Raw genomic sequence first — 17,171 nt, forward strand, 5'->3', positions numbered from 1 at the left:
TCCTTCCGTGGCCTTCTCTGCGGTGGGGTCTCCCACCCCTTTGATGCAGACCACAGGGCCTCACCACTACTCCGATGTGCAAAATCCCTTCTTTCCCTTTAATGTGGGGAGGGCAGTGGAGGACCGGGGAGGGAGGTGCCCCAAGGGTTGGGTTTAGTGTGTGGCTGGCGGGCGTGGAGCCGGGCTCACATCTCCCTTGGCCCCCCTAGGACCCTCATCCAGGACTTGGTTACAGGCATCCTCACGTTGTAGCTTCCCGCCCAGACCTCAGACCTCCACGGGGCCCGGCGGCCTCAAGTGCTGCTGCAGGAGCTGAATGTGGTGTAACAGCTTCTTCTGGTGGCCGGCCAGGGTGACCCCCAGGGCGGGCAGGTCTCTAGAGGGGGGACAGAAGGGAAAAACAATTGGGGCCCATGTCTCCAAGACCCCGGGCCCCACCCCTGGCCCTGGGCTGAGGCTCCCCTCCCAGACCCTCCCGGCTTACTCCAGGCTGAGCTGAGCCACATCACCGAAGGTGCAGAGGCCAGACTGGGAGAAGTTGTCCCGGTAGCACTCCAGGCCGATGGCCGAGAGCCAGGCCTGAGGGGAGTCCAGAGATGGAAAGTCCAGGGCTACAGGATTCAGCAGGGCCTGGGAAGGTCTGGGAGGGAGGGGCAGGCAGGTCACAGTCTCCTCTTCATCCTTGTCCCCTCTGCTCAGTTTCCTCTGTGGGTCTGCATCAACCCTCCCTGGCTCTCCCGGGCTCTAACGCCAAACTCCAGACCTGTCCCCGGGGCTCCCGCCAGCCTGCAGAGTGTCTGGCTTGCGGATCATCTTGTCAAATGCGGCCACCAGCTGGTTAAAGTGAGGTCGCTGGGTACGATCCTTCTGCCAAGTGTCCAGCATAAGCAGGTGCAGTCCAGGCGGACAGCCTGGAGGCGGGGGCAGCCGGAATTCCTGCTGTATTGCATTTAGCACCTGGGGATTAGAGGAAGAAGATGGTGCTGAGAGGCTATTGCTAGTGGAAAAGAATGTGTCGTTAGGGAAGCATGAGGCTGGAAAGGAGCTATGAGACCCATGAGATCTTAGAATGCGAATGTATTCCAGGATGGAGGGCTTAGAATGTTTGAGTCTGTGAGGCTGGTGGGTTGGACGGACAGGGGTGGGGAATCATCACTGTCCAGGTCATGAGCTCACCTCCTGGTCACTCATGTCCCAGTAGGGCCGCTCTCCATAACTCATCACTTCCCACATCACTATCCCGAAGCTCCAGACATCACTGGATGTTGTATGTTTCCCATGTGCGATGACCTCTGGGGCCGCCCAGCGAAGCATACAACTTGGGCCCTGCGGGATAAGGTTGAAAGTAACAATAGCAATAATCAGAGCCGTGGTCCTAGTTACTGAGCAACTACTACGTGCTCAGATGTGCATCAAGGATTTCACAGCAAGCATCTCGTTTAATCCTGTAATGACCCTGTATCACCGACGGCGTTGTCTCCATTTTTGCAGGTACAGAGGCTGAGACATAGAGAAATACAAACTTGTGCAAAGTCACAGAGCTTGAGGGTGGTGTGTGGATTGGTACCCAGGGATTCTGACACTGGTCAGCATTAGGGAAGGGCAGGAGGTGGTTCTAGGAGGACTCCCCTCTCTCCCTCAGTGTCCTTAGTCCATCCCTGATGTCCTGCTGTGCCCCTTCACCCTCGGTTTGCTCCACCACACAGGTGAGCTCTGCCCCTTCAGACTCTAAGGTTCGCCACCTGAGGCATCCACCACCCTTGGTCCCAGCTTGTCCTCCGGCAACCCCCGCCCCCGCCCCCCACCTGAGAGAGGCTGAGCCCCCGAGGCTGTGCCCTCACCTGAGGACTGTGGCCAAGTCGAGCCACTTTGCACGGCAACCCCACCCCCACCCCGGAGAGAAGCCGGGCCCCCGAGGCCATGCTCTCACCTGAGGACTGCGGCCAAGACGAGACACTTTGCACTCCAGGTGGCTGTTCACCAGCACGCTGTGGGCAGAGAGCGCGCGGTGCACGAAGGCGAAGCTGGATAGGTACTGCATAGCAGCGGCCACGCCCCGCTGCATGGCCACCAGCTGCAGGCTGCTGAACTGGCCCTCCCGCTGCTGGGGGATGGTGTGGGGGGGGACAGAAGTCAGCAAAAGTGCGGGTTGGGGGGGACCTAAACACATCACACAGACACACTGGCACCCCAGGGCAAGGGCCATTTGGAATCAGAATGGCCTGAGAATGAAGGCTGAAGACCCCAGAGGCAGGAGGGAGCTGAGGGATGGGGCTATGGGTCCCAGACAGCTAAGAACTGCCCACTTTCCTGGCCCAAGCCTCCTGCCACCAGCACCGCCTCACCACCAGCCTGACTGACCCTCAAGAAGCTGTCCAGGGGGCCCAGCTCCATGAGTTCCGTCAGCACCATGAAGGGCCGACTCCTGGTAACCACGCCTTCTAGCCGCAAGATGTTGGGGTGCTGAAACTGGCCCAGCATGGCGGCCTGTCCGAGAAAGGCCATCTGCAAACTCTCGGCGCCTCCGGTCCACAGGGCCTGGATGGCCACAGGCTGCTCCCGCCGTCCCCGGGGCTGTAGGCGGCCCCGGCGCACCTCCCCGAAGGAGCCTGGGGGAGCAGGTGTAGGCTGGGGAGGCTCCCCAGGAAGGACTCGAGGTGTCCTACCCTGTTCAGAAGGGACCCTCCTGGGACCCCCTTCCATGCCCTCCTCTGCTCCCATGCGGTACCTGCCCCAATGACCTCCTCGATCTTGATGTACGTGGGATCAACCTCCCGGGCAAATTCTCGGATGGCCTGGCAGGGGTCCTCGTAGGTGGAGGGATCGATGTAGTACTTCACCCCAAGCCCTGCAGGTGTAGGGGGTGGTCCATGAAGAAGGGACGTCTCCACACACCCCAGGCTTGCTCTCTCACTTCCAAAGATGGCACCAAGGAACTGCCCACAAACTGGGGGGCCAGGCCCCGCCCGGGGGTACCCCTGGACGGTTCTCAGCTGTCCCAGACTCACTGTCCCATTCCGCCACCCCCTCATGCCCCACTTCTTTCATCCTTCTCAGGCCGTTCTGATTCCAACTCCCCCGCCCCCACTTCCCGGCCCCACCCCCACCTGGGCTGCTGTACTGCTGCAGTTGCTCCATGTAGCCAGTTCCACGCCGCTTCCTGGGGCACAAAAACCAGAGTCCTGCAGTCACACTCCCGCCTGTCCCCTCCCCAGTCCACCCCACAGAGGCCAAGGTCCTGCCAGGGCTCCGGGGCGGGAGGCAGCCAGACCCAGGGGCCGGGGTCTGCTGGGGGTAGAGGGTGCTGGTGGGGGTTTCCCTGGAGAACTCCGGGGCTGTCAGGACTTGGGGGCAGGCGGAGGGAGTGGTACCTGGCTGTGGTGGGGAGGGGCTTACCTCTGGAAGACGAGAGCCAGCACAGTGATGGCCGCCAGCAGAAGGAAGGCTAGCGCCCCCAGGATGGACCCAACCACCAAGGAAAGCCTCTCGGGAAGTTGAGCGGACAGCTCACCTGGAGAACCAGCCACCCAGGGGCACAGGTGAGTAACATCTCACATGCTGGAGCATCCTTCCCTCATGCAACCACCTACCTGCACCACCCCCCACCCCACTATGGAACCGAAGATCAAGGGGCAGACACTCTCGTGGTCTGGAGGGTCAGGGTGAAGGTACAAGGTCTGGATGGTCCCTGAGCCCTTCTTCACCATCCCTTCGGGCTGCCCCCACCCCACCCAGGCCTCCCCTCACCTTGAGGCAGCGTCTGGAAGTAGACCTTGCCCCCGTAGGGGCCGTGGCCCGCGGCTGTCCGAGCCCGCACCTGGAAGCCATAGATATGGCCGGGGCTCAGCTTAGTCACGGTGGCCGTGTTGGTCTCGCTGGTCAGGGTGAAGGAGTGGGATTCATCTTCTGCCTGGAGGGAGGCGACATTCACTCACTCCCTGCCGGCCGTGGGGTCCTGGTCCCCCCTGCCCGCCTCCCACATTCCTCACTCCCCTGCTGCAGGGCCCTGAGGCACCCCTCCGGTCCCCCCACCTCTCGCCCCACTGTGGGGCCCCGGAACCTCCCACCAGCCCCACCAGGGGCGCCCCCTGCTCCCTACCTGGTCATAGTAGCGGAGCTGATAGTCCAGGATGTTTCCGTTGGTCTGGTCAGGCTGTGGCCAGGACACGGTGATGCTGTTGGAGGCGCGACTCACCTGATGCACCGCAGGGACTGCGGAGGGAACTGGCGTGGGGGTGACGTTAGTGGGGTTTCCACGGGCTGGAGAGCAGGAGTGGGGCACGGGGGCATTCTAAGGAGGAGACCGGAAGCTTAGGGGCGGCTGAGGCTCACCTGCATGGCTGGTGCTTACATTGATGGCTGCAGCCTGGGGAGGGTCGGGGCTGAGCTCCGACACCCCGTTGACAGCCTGCACCTCCAGGATGTAGGGTACGTGTGGCCGCAGCCCCCCGATGAGCACGCGGCTCTCAGTCAGGCCCCTCTGGCGGGGGTCGAAATGCACCTCGTCCCTACAGCGGCGACAAGGGCCCTGGCCCCCGGCCCCTCCGCACTCCTTGCACACCACGTTGAAGAGCAGGTCCCCGCGGCCCCCAAGCTCCCGAGGCAGGCGCCAGTGCAGCATGAGGGCAGAGCCCTGCACCTCAAACCACAGCTCCTGGGGAGCTGACGGGGGGCCTGGGGAGACCGCACGTGTGAGGCGGACAAGGACCAGGGAGTAGGGAGTTGCGGGGCGGGGGTGATGGAGGAAGGAAGAAGGAAGGAGACAGAGGAGGGAGGAAGCAGGTGGGCCGGAGGGGAGCAGCAGGGAAAGGTGGCGGGGAAGGAAAGCAAGGACAGAGGAGGAAAAAGTCACTGCAAATGCCGACCAGCCACCCCTGTGCCCTCAGGCTCACCCTCTCCTGGCCCCACTGCATCCCGATTCCATCCCTGGGGTGGGTGGGGGACTCACCAGTGCAGGGAGCCTCTGGGGGGTCTGAACTGGCCCGGAAGAAGCCCTCCAGGCAGGGGCACACAGGGGCCGCAGGGGCCAGGGCGTGGCTGCGGGCAGGGCATGGTGAGCAGGGGGCATTCCCAGCCAAGGCTTTGTAGGACCCCCGAGGGCAGGCTAAGGGGCAGAGAAGGGAGCAGCCTCAGGTCCACTCTGCCATCCTGAGCCCCCTCAACACTGGCACTGCCATTCCCCCAGGCCTGCCGTTCCTCCCGAGATCTGCCTTTCCTCCTCACCCCTCTCCTCCCTCTCCACCTCCTTCGGGCAGATCCTGACACGACTTCTGCCATTTTGCTGGGGGTGGAATTACATTTCCATTGATGGAAAAAGTCCTGTGTGGTGGGGGCTAAAGCATGCCAGGCACTACAGGCAGGGCCTGGTCTGACTTCACAACCTGCCTCTGCAGAGGCTGTCTTCAGCCTGCACTCACAGCAGAATCACCCTGTTCAGAATCACCCATTGCCTCCCAGGACGATGATCCACCCCTAACTAGACAGCAAATGCAGACAAAGGGCCCCATCCCACAACAGCCCAAGAGTTCAATGCCTTTCATCGCCATCCCTTCAGAGGCCTGTAGCCTTGGGAGCCCCAGCAAGTGCTGTGGAATTCTCCAGAAAGTTCCAGAAGTTTCAGATGAGTGGATGAAAGCAAGCCTGGGTGCTTTAGGAAATAAATCTGGAGAAAACAAGGGTCCTTTCCTAAAACAGCTTATTGTTGACCTTTGGGCAGGGGGTACAAAATGAAGTGTGGACCCGTTCAGGAGCGATCTCAAGTGCAAGCAAGCAGGGGTCTCACCTTGGCAGGCCTTGTCTCCCCGCGCAGGCTGGTGCCCCGGCTGGCAGCGGCAGCCCCCGACGGCAACCATCCACTTGCCTTCCCCGTTGCAGTGCAGCCTTGGGGGGCTGCCCGCTGCCTGGCCCCCTGCTCCATCCTCCTCCGGCTCCGCGTGTGCCACACAGGTGCCCACAGCCGCCACCAGGGAGGCCCCCCCGGCCCCACTGGCCTGCGTCTCAGGAAAGGAGGCGAAGGCGCGGAGCACAGAGGGGCAGGCGTAGGAGAAGAGCTTGACGGCCACGAGGGCCAGGCAGGCCCCAGTGTCCTGGAAGGCCACGTAGAAGCCGCGCTGGGTCAAGGGCCCGAAGCTCCGCTCCTTGACGTTCAGCTGCAGCCCTGCCCTCTGCCCGGCCCGCGGGGGGCCCACTGCCCAGGCCGAGGAGGCAGGAAAGCTCTCATCCGCTGCGATCGTGTCCACCTTGGTCCAGCGTTTGAGGTGCCAGGAGGAGATGCTGTCAGGGCCATCGGGCTCCTCGGCCTGGCGGTAGTAAAGCGTGAAGGTCTCCCGGCAGGTGCCCCCCGCCACGCCCAGGCTGGAGCAGGCCCGCACTGAGAAGTGCAGTCGGATGTGCGCCCGCTGGGCCCCTCGCCGCTCCACAAAGTGTGTCTGCAGCCAGTTGTCCTGCCCCGGGCCTGGAGCGGCCCCAGCCACGTGGCATGCCTCGAAGGTCCGAGTCAGCCGTCGCTGGTCGTCCAGAACGCTCACTTCGTCCCACTGCGGGGAGGAACCACAGAGGCACGGTTAGCGGCTCCTGGGTCCGTAGAGGGCAGGGAGGCGGGGCGTATCCCTTTCAGCCCATCTTAGAATTAAGCACATGCAAAGGCCCTGAGGGTGCCTAGAAGTCCTGTTCCTCTGGAGGGCAGACCTCTTATCCCAGCCATCTCCACTGAGGGTTTCCTCCCCCAAAATCACAGAGCTTCTGAATGGGGCATGGGGAGGGGCAGCGGGCTCAGAACACAAGAGTAATACTCACCCCACCTGGTGGGTAGGTGAGCCAGCCAATCTCAGATGTCTCTCCAGTGGTATCCAGCAACACCTCTGCCCAGAGACAAGAAGGGACACTCAGCGGCCAGGTCTTCAGCCTGCAGGGCTAAGCCCACCCCAACCCCACTGGGAAGGGAATTTTCCTCCCAGATTCATTTAAGTGACCAACAGGAGCCTGATTGTCTCCTGGGAGCCCTTCTCTGAAACTTTCCCCATACCTTTTCCTCTCTTGATGTCTCACTCTTTTCTGAATCCTTCCCACTTCCCACATGTGCTGGGTCTCTCCGGGCAGGTGGGACTTCCTCCGTCTCCCCTCCCCGCTTACCTTCCAGAGCCAGGACTGAGGACACCAGGGCCAGAACCCACAGGCTGCCGACCATGCCCGCCGCTCTGCTCCCTGGCAGGGCAGCCCCCTCAGCAGCCATGAGGCATCTTCAGGGCTCCCACCGTGGCCCTGCCACCACCCTGCTCCCAAGTGGGACTGCCGCTTTGCAAGGCTGGAGTCTGCAGCCGAGCCTGCTTCCAGATACAAAGGAAAGAAGAGGCCAGTGAGAAGTAACTGCACTGCTTCACAGCTGGTACAGCCTCCAAAACCTGGCCCTGGGTCTCCCCCTGAAGCTCTCAAAGTGCCCCAGCACCAACCACGGGTGGGGCGAGCAGGAAGCCCAATCCCTCCTGACCTGTGTCAAGACCACCATCTTGGGGGACCACATGCCCAGTTGGTCTACCTCCTACACTGTGTGGGCGACCCATCTCTGAGCATCTGTGGCCCTCCCTGATCCAGGTGGCACAGTGATAAAGAATCTGCCTGCAAGGCAGGAGACGCGGGTTTGATTCCTGGGTCAGCAAGATGCCCCGGAGACGGAAATGGCAACCCACGCCATTATTCTTGCCTGGGAAATCTCCATGGACAGAGGAGCCTGGCGGGCTACAGTCCATGGGGTCGCAAGAGTTGGACATGACTGAGCTAGACAACAAAACAACTTAGAGCACAGGGTAGCTCTGAGCCAGTTGTACCCCTTTTCTTCTGGAAGGAGCTATTCAAGTTCTTTCTCTTCATTTATTCTCCTCCCTTCCTCCTAAGGTCGCCCTGTATAGAAAGTCAGAAGATGCTTCTCATTAAAAGCAGGGGAGTTACAAGCTACTCCTTCCCTGGGGGAACATGCGGTCCCCTCTCCCCAACACCTCCCAACCCCCATCAGACTTGGACACTCTAGGACATTTCAGAGAGGCAGTGAAGCGAGAGGGACCGCAGAAAGAGAGCTGTGGGGTATGAAGGGAGGGAGGGTGCAAGAGCAGGCAGAATCTTTCTGCCTGTTAAAGCAGCCAGGATAGAGAAGGGATGGAGCTATTTAGGTCCTCTCTCTACAAGCAGTACGTTTTTTCTCTGGCTTACAGAAAAATAAATGTATGCCCTTTTATGTATATAAAGATGCTCCCTAGCTTACTCACAATGAAAGGGAAGCTTGTCATTTGTTCTATGAAATTAACAATGCCTGAGTAGGAGAAGGTGTGAGAAATAGGCTCTCTTGTATTCACTGTGGGTTCAAGTTAGTGTATACTCTTGTGGGTTCGAACTGGTGTCTACTCTTATGGGTTCGAGTTGGTGCATACTCTTAGAAGGACCATTGGGGATGTCTATCTAGCAGGTTCATGTCTAAGAATTTGTCCTTCAGGTATCTATACCTGGAACCCTTCGCACAGATGTTCGAACAAGAATATTTATTGCATCATTGTTGGTAAGGGAAAATACAGCGAAGTAACTGTTCATCAATAGAAAGATGACTCAAAAATTATGGCACAGCCTCCAAAAGGAATAAGGGCTAGTGTTTATGTATTGTTATGGAAACAATGCCCAAGTGAAAGTACACAGTCCACTGCAGAGTCATATACAGTATGCTCCTCATTGTTAGCCTAAGAAGGCCCTACATATATAATACATAGGTTTGTAAAGGGGTTTCCCAGATGGCCCTAGTGGTAAAGAACACATCTGCTAATACAGGAGACAAAAGAGAGGCAGGTTCAGTCCCTGGGTTGGGAAGATCCCCTGGAGAAGGGCATGGCAACCCACTCCAGTAGTCTTGCCTGGAGAATCCAGTGGACAGGGAAGCCACGTGGGCTATGGTCCATGGGGTTGCAAAGAGTTGGACATGACTGAAGTGACTTAGCCGTACACACATGTATGTAAGGATCTTAAAGAAGGGTAGACAAAGTCTGGGAAGAAAGGGGGAGGGAAAACCTGAGGAATAACGCGAGAAACATTTATTCTCATATCCTCGTTTTTTTCTTTTCTTGTCCTTCAGTTTTTAGAAATTTATTTTTAATTGGAGGCTAAGTCCTTTACAATATTGGGTTGATTTCTGCCTGAATGAATCAGCCATATATACACATGTAGTCTCCCTGTAGAAACCGCCCCATCCCACGCCTCTAGCTTGTCACAGAGTCCCATGTCAAAAAATGGTACTGATAAACCTATTTGCAGGGCAGGAATAGAGATGCAGACATAGAGAAGAGACTTTGGACACATGGGTAAGGAGAGGGTGGGAGGAAGCATTGAAGCATGCACATTCCCATATGTAAAATAGATAGCTAATGGGAAGTTGCTATATAAACCTTTACTTTTTCCAGTTTAAAATCTTGGGACTTCCCTGGCGGTCCAGTGCTTAAGACTCCTTGCTCCCAACGCAGGGGGTGTGGGTTTGATCCCTGGTGGGGGAACTAAGATACCACATGCCAAAGGAAATGGCCATAAATAAATTGATTAATTAAGATGAAACTATTAATGATAAAAATCTTGCATGCATATTATTTTTCAGTGAAATCATCAAAATTTTAAATCTGGAAATAATAACTGTTCAGTGAAAAGTGGAAGCGTTGGTTGCTTAGTCGTGTCCAGCTCTTTGTGACCCCATGTACTATAGCCTGCCAGGCTCCTCTGCCCATGGAATTCTCCAGGCAAGAATACTGGAGTAGGTTGCCATTCCCTTCTCCAAGGTATCTTCCCTGACCCAGAGATTGAACCCAGGTCTCCCGTATTACACAGAGATTCTTTACCATCTGAGCCACCGGGGAAGCCCTATTATTATCTAAAAATAATAACTATTCAGTAAAATGAATCAAAATGTTCATGCCCTCAAAATGGTTTCTCAGGACTATGTGATAAGCTATGTTTTTATATAAAACATTCTCCAGCCTTAAGAAGCACAACATTGCAGCTCACAAACACAGGACCAAGCGCTGTGGCTGCCTCCAGGGTCACGGTGAAGGAAAACGGGCTCAGACCTTTCTTTGCTTGTTGGTCTAAGGTCAGTTGGTCTAAGGCGAGCTCTCTCTCTCCTTGCGACTGAGTCTCAAAAGCCTGTGAGTTGCAGAGTTGCATGGACAAGAGAAGTAGAGGCCATTGATTTCTCTTGAGAAGAAAACAAGAGGCATGTTGCTCAAAAGACTCAAAGATTGAGGGTAAAAATAAAAGCCAATCGGAAGATGGAACCAAAAAAAAGTACACATTTCACAATGAAACTGAGACCAGACTATTGAACGACACTCTACTTTGACAAATGTGAAAATCATGATTTGATTCCTACCAGTCTCGCTTTTTTCAGTTAATGCTGGATGTGCTGTAGGCTGAATCCTTCAGTGTTATCTCCAGGTGATTTTCATGAAAAGACACCATCTGTACATCTGCATGGCCTGACATGAGTGGAAGTCTGCCAAGCGGCCACTAAAATTTACCTTTCAGGCCTCTAGAACACCATATGAGAAATAAAGAGTTCAGTTTATGGCGTATGGAGACAAGTAAGGAGCATCTGGAAATTTCCACCTTGTATACCTTGAACTTACACAATATTATATGTCAATTGTATCTCAGTATGGCTCAAATGGTAAAGCGTCTGCCCGCAATGCAGGAGACCTAGGTTCGATCCCTGGGTCAGAAAGATCCCCTGGAAAAGGAAATGGCAACCCACTCCAGTACTCTTGCCTAGAAAATTCCATGGATGGAGGAGCCTGGTGGGCTACAGTCCATGGGGTCACAAATAGTCACACACGACTGAGCGACTTCACTTTCTTAAAGCTGGGGTGAGCAGGGGGAGAATCATTTCCATAAAGCAAATTATTACTAAGAAGCAGAAGTTATTTGCAAATACTGTCCCAAATGCTACAAAAATCATTCACAGATTATATTAATGTTTCAAAGAAGAACCAGATGGTAAAGTAAAAAGCATGGTCCCATAAACAATGGCTGTTTAAATGTTGATAGTTTCCGTATTTCAGTCCTCTTACATAATCCAAACATAAAACTAATAAATGGCAATTTTGCACAAAAAAAGAATTTAAAAAATAATAAATGGCTGCTTAAGAAATGTCCTAAAGTAATTCATGGTGTGGGTACAACCCCCCTCAAGCCCCAATCTTAATGGCTTAATTTGAAGACATGCTTCACACACTAGAGTAGACCAGATTCTGTCCCACTCTCTGTCACAGAGTCTTTAGGAAAGCTGTTATCAAGAACTGAAAATGCCAGCAAGACGTCTTTAAACAGTGAAGGCTATTATACCATTCGGCCAGCAGATATTCTTTAAAATAGCCTCTTTCAGTCAGAACACGGATGGAATCTGGAATCTGTACAAAGACGAAACTATAAGCGCTGTGTCTTCTTAAACTTATAACTAGACAAATAATCATGGAGAAGGAATAATGAACACTTTGGATACCAGGGAATTTTTGGAGAGACAGTGAAACATGAGAGGAAAAGATGCACACTGCCGATCACATCTGCTGTGAAGCATGGAACATACTAGAAGATGAATGGCCAAGCATCTGCTTTGATGACCAACAGTACAAGTAACTAGCTTGTGGCTCCAATAGGGTGTCTGCATAGCTTTAGTATGCATCTAGATGACAACATGAAGCTGGCCTCTCTCCAGAAGATCCAGAAAAGAACAGAAGCAATTATAAAACAAGTTAAAGCCCTCAGCTGCTAATGTTAAGAGGAATCAGGGAAAAAAAAAAAAACAACAACAACAATGAAGTGGAGACATCAGGTGTAGATTGCCGCAAGTAATTTTTTGAAATGTTACAAAGAACAAGGTATTCATTAAAAAGAAACGGTTGAGGACTTTCAAGTACCCAGAAGTGTACTTTTGCTGTTTGATGAGGACCTCTGTTAGATTCGGATCCAGAAGACGGATGGTTATAAATAAGTTTCTTCAGAAAAAAAAATTGTTGCTGAGTGAGACTAGGAAGTAAGGCCAGCTCTTATGTATCCAACCAACCAGATAAATCCAAGTCTTTTATTTTTTAATGTATAAAAAGAAACTGAGTGTATCTCTATGGCAAGGATAAAAATAAGGATAGAGGTAACATTACCAAGATATGGAGAAACTGCTGTCAACTAATTCCTGCCACTGCAGATTCTTTTGAAACAAGATTCAAAGGCAGAAATGTAAGTGACAAGAACACGCAGCTCCATTACATGCCTGGAATACAAAACAGGCAGGACTTAGAACCTGATGTTCAAAGGTGCCTTCAATGGCTGAGGACTAGGACATCTTTCAGCATTTGGTCCAGGAGGGTTCCCGGGGAGCAGCTGATCACATCCGAGCTGCCACACAGAGGGAGACAGGCCTCTGTAAGGTCAGGTCCCATCAGCCTCTTCCCTTCAACCTGTTTGAGATTTCTCTGTCTTCTCCAGCTCAGGAGAGGAATTGGTCAGGGTTTAGAACTCCGCTAACCTCTGAAAAAGCAGACGAATTTTCTCCATCAGGAAAACATTCACATTTCAGATGGGTACTGGCTTTAAACATAAAAACACCAGGAGCAGCAGAAATGTGGATGTAAAATGATAGCTCAGAAAATGAGACTGATTAGACCAAGTTTCTTGTGATAAAAATTGCATTCCATGACCAGATCTGTTTTTGTTATTTTTTTTTGTCTCAGCTCCTTATCTGGTTATACCATTTTCTATCTTTTGGATACAGTGAAAACACTATAGCCACAAGCTTGCTACATTTTTTTAGTTTCCTAAAAACACGGCAGTTTCATAACATCGGGATTGTATTTTGTTTTCACAAACTGGCAAAGATCAAAGATGTGTAGAGTCTTAGCTTATAAATCGTAGCTTATGAGAGTTGTTTTCTATAGAAATGAAAGATTTAAAAATACATGAGTAAACCTGTAAGAATTTAAAAAGTTAACTGTGCTCACATTAAAATGCTAAATGTGAAAATTTATGAACAAACCAAGCTGACTTAAATATAATTTATGTACCTGGATTCATAAATTGTAAAAATTAAGTAATATAAGGCCAATGAGCTTGGAGGAAGGTATGGCAAAAGATATATAGGGCCATTAAAACTGGTTACTGTAGGAGGTAGAAATGGAGGATGGGGGGCCCTTATGAACTGTCTCTTATACATACTTGAATTGTTTTTCTTGTTACAATGAGCATATCTTATTTCTATAATTAAAGCAAAATCTCACATTTAGAATCTAAACATAAAAGGAAAATATTTATAAAACCTCAATTAGTATAACATCTTTACAATTTATCTTCCTGCCTTTGGCCTTTAGGTTTCAAAATATCTAGAAATTTTCAGATATCTGGTGAAAGCAGATCTAGAGAGACAGTAGGATCTGGGAACGAAGGAGTGAAAGGATGTCAACAATAAAAGCAAATAACTTTTATCCCTTTAAGCTTCTCTCCCAAGAAATTGAAATTGTCCCATGACAATGCCATGTTTGTCAGTGATGTCAAGCACTGATGACATCAACGATGTCTCAGTGATGTCAAGACCTGCAACTTCAAAGAGAAAGAGAGGCTCAGAACACACACGGGGCATCACTGAACAGAGGCAGAGCAGCCTGCCTGCCAGCAGGGTGAGACGAGGTCCCGAGGGCAAAGAGGCCAATGGTTTTAAGTGGCCGGTGTGTCTGCTGTGGTTGCTGAGCTGGTCTGCACACCTGTTAGTCGCAGGGCCAGCGTGGGAGGGCCCTGCACCACGGGCCCTATCCTCTGTCCTGTTCTGCAGCTGTTAAATACGCAGGAAATTCCAGTATAATCCTTGCTCAGCTTACTGCTGCAGCCTCTGCCCTTAATCTCCACCTTGGATATGGGCTTGGTAGCTGTCTCTCCAAGCTTCGGCCACCCGCCTTGAAAAGGATCCTGGTGGCCTTTAAGGAGACATCTAGAGCCCACAGTGAGGAGGTGGCTTTCCTCCGGTGCCTCTGGCCCCTGCCGCCTGGGGCCGGAGAAGCTGATGCATGGATTACCTAGCAGAGGACAGTGCTGGGTCTCCGGAGGCCTGCAGCCCCAGAGAATGTCCCCCAGAGCACGTAGATGCAGAGAAATGTGCCTCCCACTCCCTGACTGGCTGTGGAGCTGGGGGAGGCTTTTAAGATGCAGGCAGTGTCTGGGTCTAGCCAGACAGCCATTTAGAATGAGCCACTCAGGCTTGTACCATGGGGTGGGGGGGTGGGGCGAGGGGATACGTGTGGCCCCAGGAAAAGGGCATGAAGGAGGGTGTTGGGGCCATCGGTACATATGCAGGAGAGATGAGTAAGTGGAAGATGGTGGAAGAAAGCCCATGAGTGCCAGGAACAGTGCCTGTGAGCGCAAGTGTGAGAGTGTGTAATGGAGTGTATATGAGGTAAAACGGGCGTGGAGCAGGAGAGCGTGCTGGGTGTGAGTGTGTGTGACAGCAGGAACATCCCTGCGGATCCCAAGTGTGGAGCAGGAGAGTACGTGCTGGGTGTGTGTGTGTGTGTGTGTGTGTGTGTGTGTGTGTGTGTCAGCAGGCACATCCCTGCGGATCCCAAGTGTGGAGCAGGAGAGTACGTGCTGGGTGTGTGTGTGTGTGTGTGTGTGTGTGTGTGTGTGTGTGTGTGTGTGTGTGTGTGTGTGTGTGTGTGTGTGTGTGTGTGTGTGTGTGTGTGTGTGTGTGTGTGTGTGTGTGTGTGTGTGTGTGTGTGTGTGTGTGTGTGTGTGTGTGTGTGTGTGTGTGTGTGTGTGTGTGTGTGTGTGTCAGCAGGCACATCCCTGCGGATCCCAAGTGTGGAGCAGGAGAGTACGTGCTGGGTGTGTGTGTGTGTGTGTGTGTGTGTGTGTGTGTGTGTGTGTGTGTGTGTGTGTGTGTGTGTGTGTGTGTGTGTGTGTGTGTGTGTGTGTGTGTGTGTGTGTGTGTGTGTGTGTGTGTGTGTGTGTGTGTGGTGTGTGTGTGTGTGTGTGTGTGTGTGTGTGTGTGTGTGTGTCAGCAGGCACATCCCTGCGGATCCCAAGTGTGGAGCAGGAGAGTACGTGCTGGGTGTGTGTGTGTGTGTGTGTGTCTGTGTGTGTGTGTGTCTGTGTGTGTGTCTGTGTGTCTGTGTGTGTGTGACAGCAGGCACATCCCTGCAGATCCCAAGTGGCCCGCATGCGAGTGGCAGACACCCATGAGCCCTACCCTCTCGCCCTGGGTCTGCCCCTACTCCGCCCCTAGTCAGGGTCTCAACTGTGTTCTGTCCCAGGAGCTGCTTCTGTGGAAACACCTGGACTAGGAGAGGAAGGTAAAAGGGGAGCGAGGAGAAAGAGAAACTTCAGGCTCAAAGCCCCCCCCAGACCTCAGCATCCCCTTTCCACCTAGTGAGGAGTGTGCTGGGGACCCAGGGCCCAGGGCCCAGGGCCCAGGTCTGGAGACAGTGATCAGCTGGGAGGGGAAGGCGGGGTTGGTCCTGCCCTTCCCACACTCAGCCCATCACTGCCTGTTGCTCCCCTGCACTCTGATGAGAGGGCCAGTGCTGGCCATCTTCTTGCACCCCTCGTGAACCAATACACTCTGAAGGAGTCCTCTTCCCCAGGCCACTAGGTGGGTACATAGGAGCCCTCACTCTGATCTTTCTGCACCAAAAATGTGCACTGCCCTGAATAAGCCCAGCTGCCCTTCTGAACAGTACCTGGCAAATCTGAGCACCCCAGCACCCATGACTTGGGCAGTTTTCCTGCACTGCCCATGTCCCACGGCTCCTTTCCCACCGAAACAGCATCTCCCCTTTCTAGGGCCTGAGTCAAGTTGCCCAGGCGGGCGCAGGGCCTGGGGTTAACTGATTGGCAACAGTCCCAGCAGCTTCTCTCCCTGGGCACTGCCAGGGACATTACAACATCAGCTAGGCTGGGCTCCTGCCAGCTCCCCCAGGGATGGGAGGAGAGAGAGTGCTAGACAGCCAAGATTGGTGGGTGCGGGTGCTGGGCAGGCAGGGCCACGCACCCAGATGTAAAGCGAGGGGGTGGAGTCCGGGGAGCAGCGAGCAGTGACTTTGGTTGCAAGTTGGGGTTCAGGGCTGGGGAGCAGGAACCCAGCTTTCCCTCCACTCCAAGGCTCCTGGGTGGTGAGGGGGGTGGGGGGCAGGATAGGCTGCGGGGAGCTGGGGGCAGGTGCCCATTCAACCTCCATGCTCCTCCCAGCTCCACTGGGATTGGAGAGATGCCATCGGAGTCAGAGGGGGTGGGCAAGCCTCTTCAGAAGGCTGGGAGCCGCCTCCTCCAGGACCCCTAGCTCAGGACCCCCGATGTCAGAACCAACCAAGTGTCTCCAGAAACACAGTGGGGGACAGCAGCAGCAGGGTTATGGGGGTGTCACTATGGCTGGGCACAGGCAGGGGTGGGGTGGGGTAGGAGCCAGGCGGGCCAGTTACGCACCCATCACAAACCTCGCTCTCGCGTGGGCTGGGGGATACTCAGCGCTCCCCCAGGAGGACCCTCGGATCTGCAGAGGCCCTGTCTGGAGGGGCCCTCGACTTCTGCATCCCTGTCCCCCGGCACGCCGGCCCCCGCCCCCCAACGCCGCCTGCGACCCCCCGGCTCACCTTCGCGCCGGCCGCAGGCTCCGCAGGTCTGCGCCCTCCCCGAGGCCCCGCACTGGAGGCGCGGCTCTGGGCGCTCGCCCGGCGCCTTCCGGGTCTCCGCTCGGGAGCGGGGACCCCCACCCCTCTCGGCGGCCAGGATCCACACGGCGCCGAGGGTCTCAGGGCTACGAGGCGGCCGGGGGGCGGCGGCCGGCGGCAGGGGCTGCTCCGGAGGCGGGGCGCCGGGGATGGTGCGGAGCCCGCGTCGCGCTCGTCGCAGCCGCGCTGGGTCGCGGGGCTCGCCGCCCGCTGCTCTGCGCCCGAGCGGCGGCTGCAGCGAGCGCAGCCCGGCCCGCCCCCTCCGCGTCCCTCCCAGCCCCGCCCGCCCCTCTCCGGCCCCTCGGGCCGCCCTCCCTCTCCCCTCTTCCGGGGCGCCCAGCCCGCCCTCCCGGGCCTCGGCAGCGAGTGCGCGGCCCGGGCGCGCGGGGGAGAGCGGGGTGGCGGCGCGGGGCTCGCCCCGGGCCCGCTGGTGCGCCCGGCCGGTGCGCC

General features: G+C 54.9%; 1 protein-coding gene across 1 annotated transcript; it reads right to left on the reverse strand.

Annotated features, from left to right (window-relative positions):
- On the reverse strand, window positions 78-16,928 carry EPHB6 (EPH receptor B6). The gene is made up of 17 exons (XM_018046846.1): window positions 16,644-16,928; window positions 7,132-7,322; window positions 6,796-6,860; window positions 5,783-6,536; window positions 4,949-5,104; window positions 4,333-4,674; window positions 4,100-4,224; window positions 3,748-3,910; window positions 3,397-3,511; window positions 3,108-3,160; window positions 2,729-2,848; window positions 2,362-2,609; window positions 1,931-2,104; window positions 1,177-1,326; window positions 764-957; window positions 485-640; window positions 78-376 (listed from the first exon to the last, which is right to left on the reverse strand). The coding sequence occupies exons 2-17, from the start codon at window positions 7,229-7,231 to the stop codon at window positions 268-270; spliced, it is 3,024 nt and encodes a 1,007-aa protein (XP_017902335.1). The 5' UTR covers window positions 7,232-7,322; window positions 16,644-16,928; the 3' UTR covers window positions 78-267.

Source organism: Capra hircus, chromosome 4, assembly GCF_001704415.2.
Source record: "Capra hircus breed San Clemente chromosome 4, ASM170441v1, whole genome shotgun sequence".
Taxonomy (NCBI): domain Eukaryota; kingdom Metazoa; phylum Chordata; class Mammalia; order Artiodactyla; family Bovidae; genus Capra; species Capra hircus.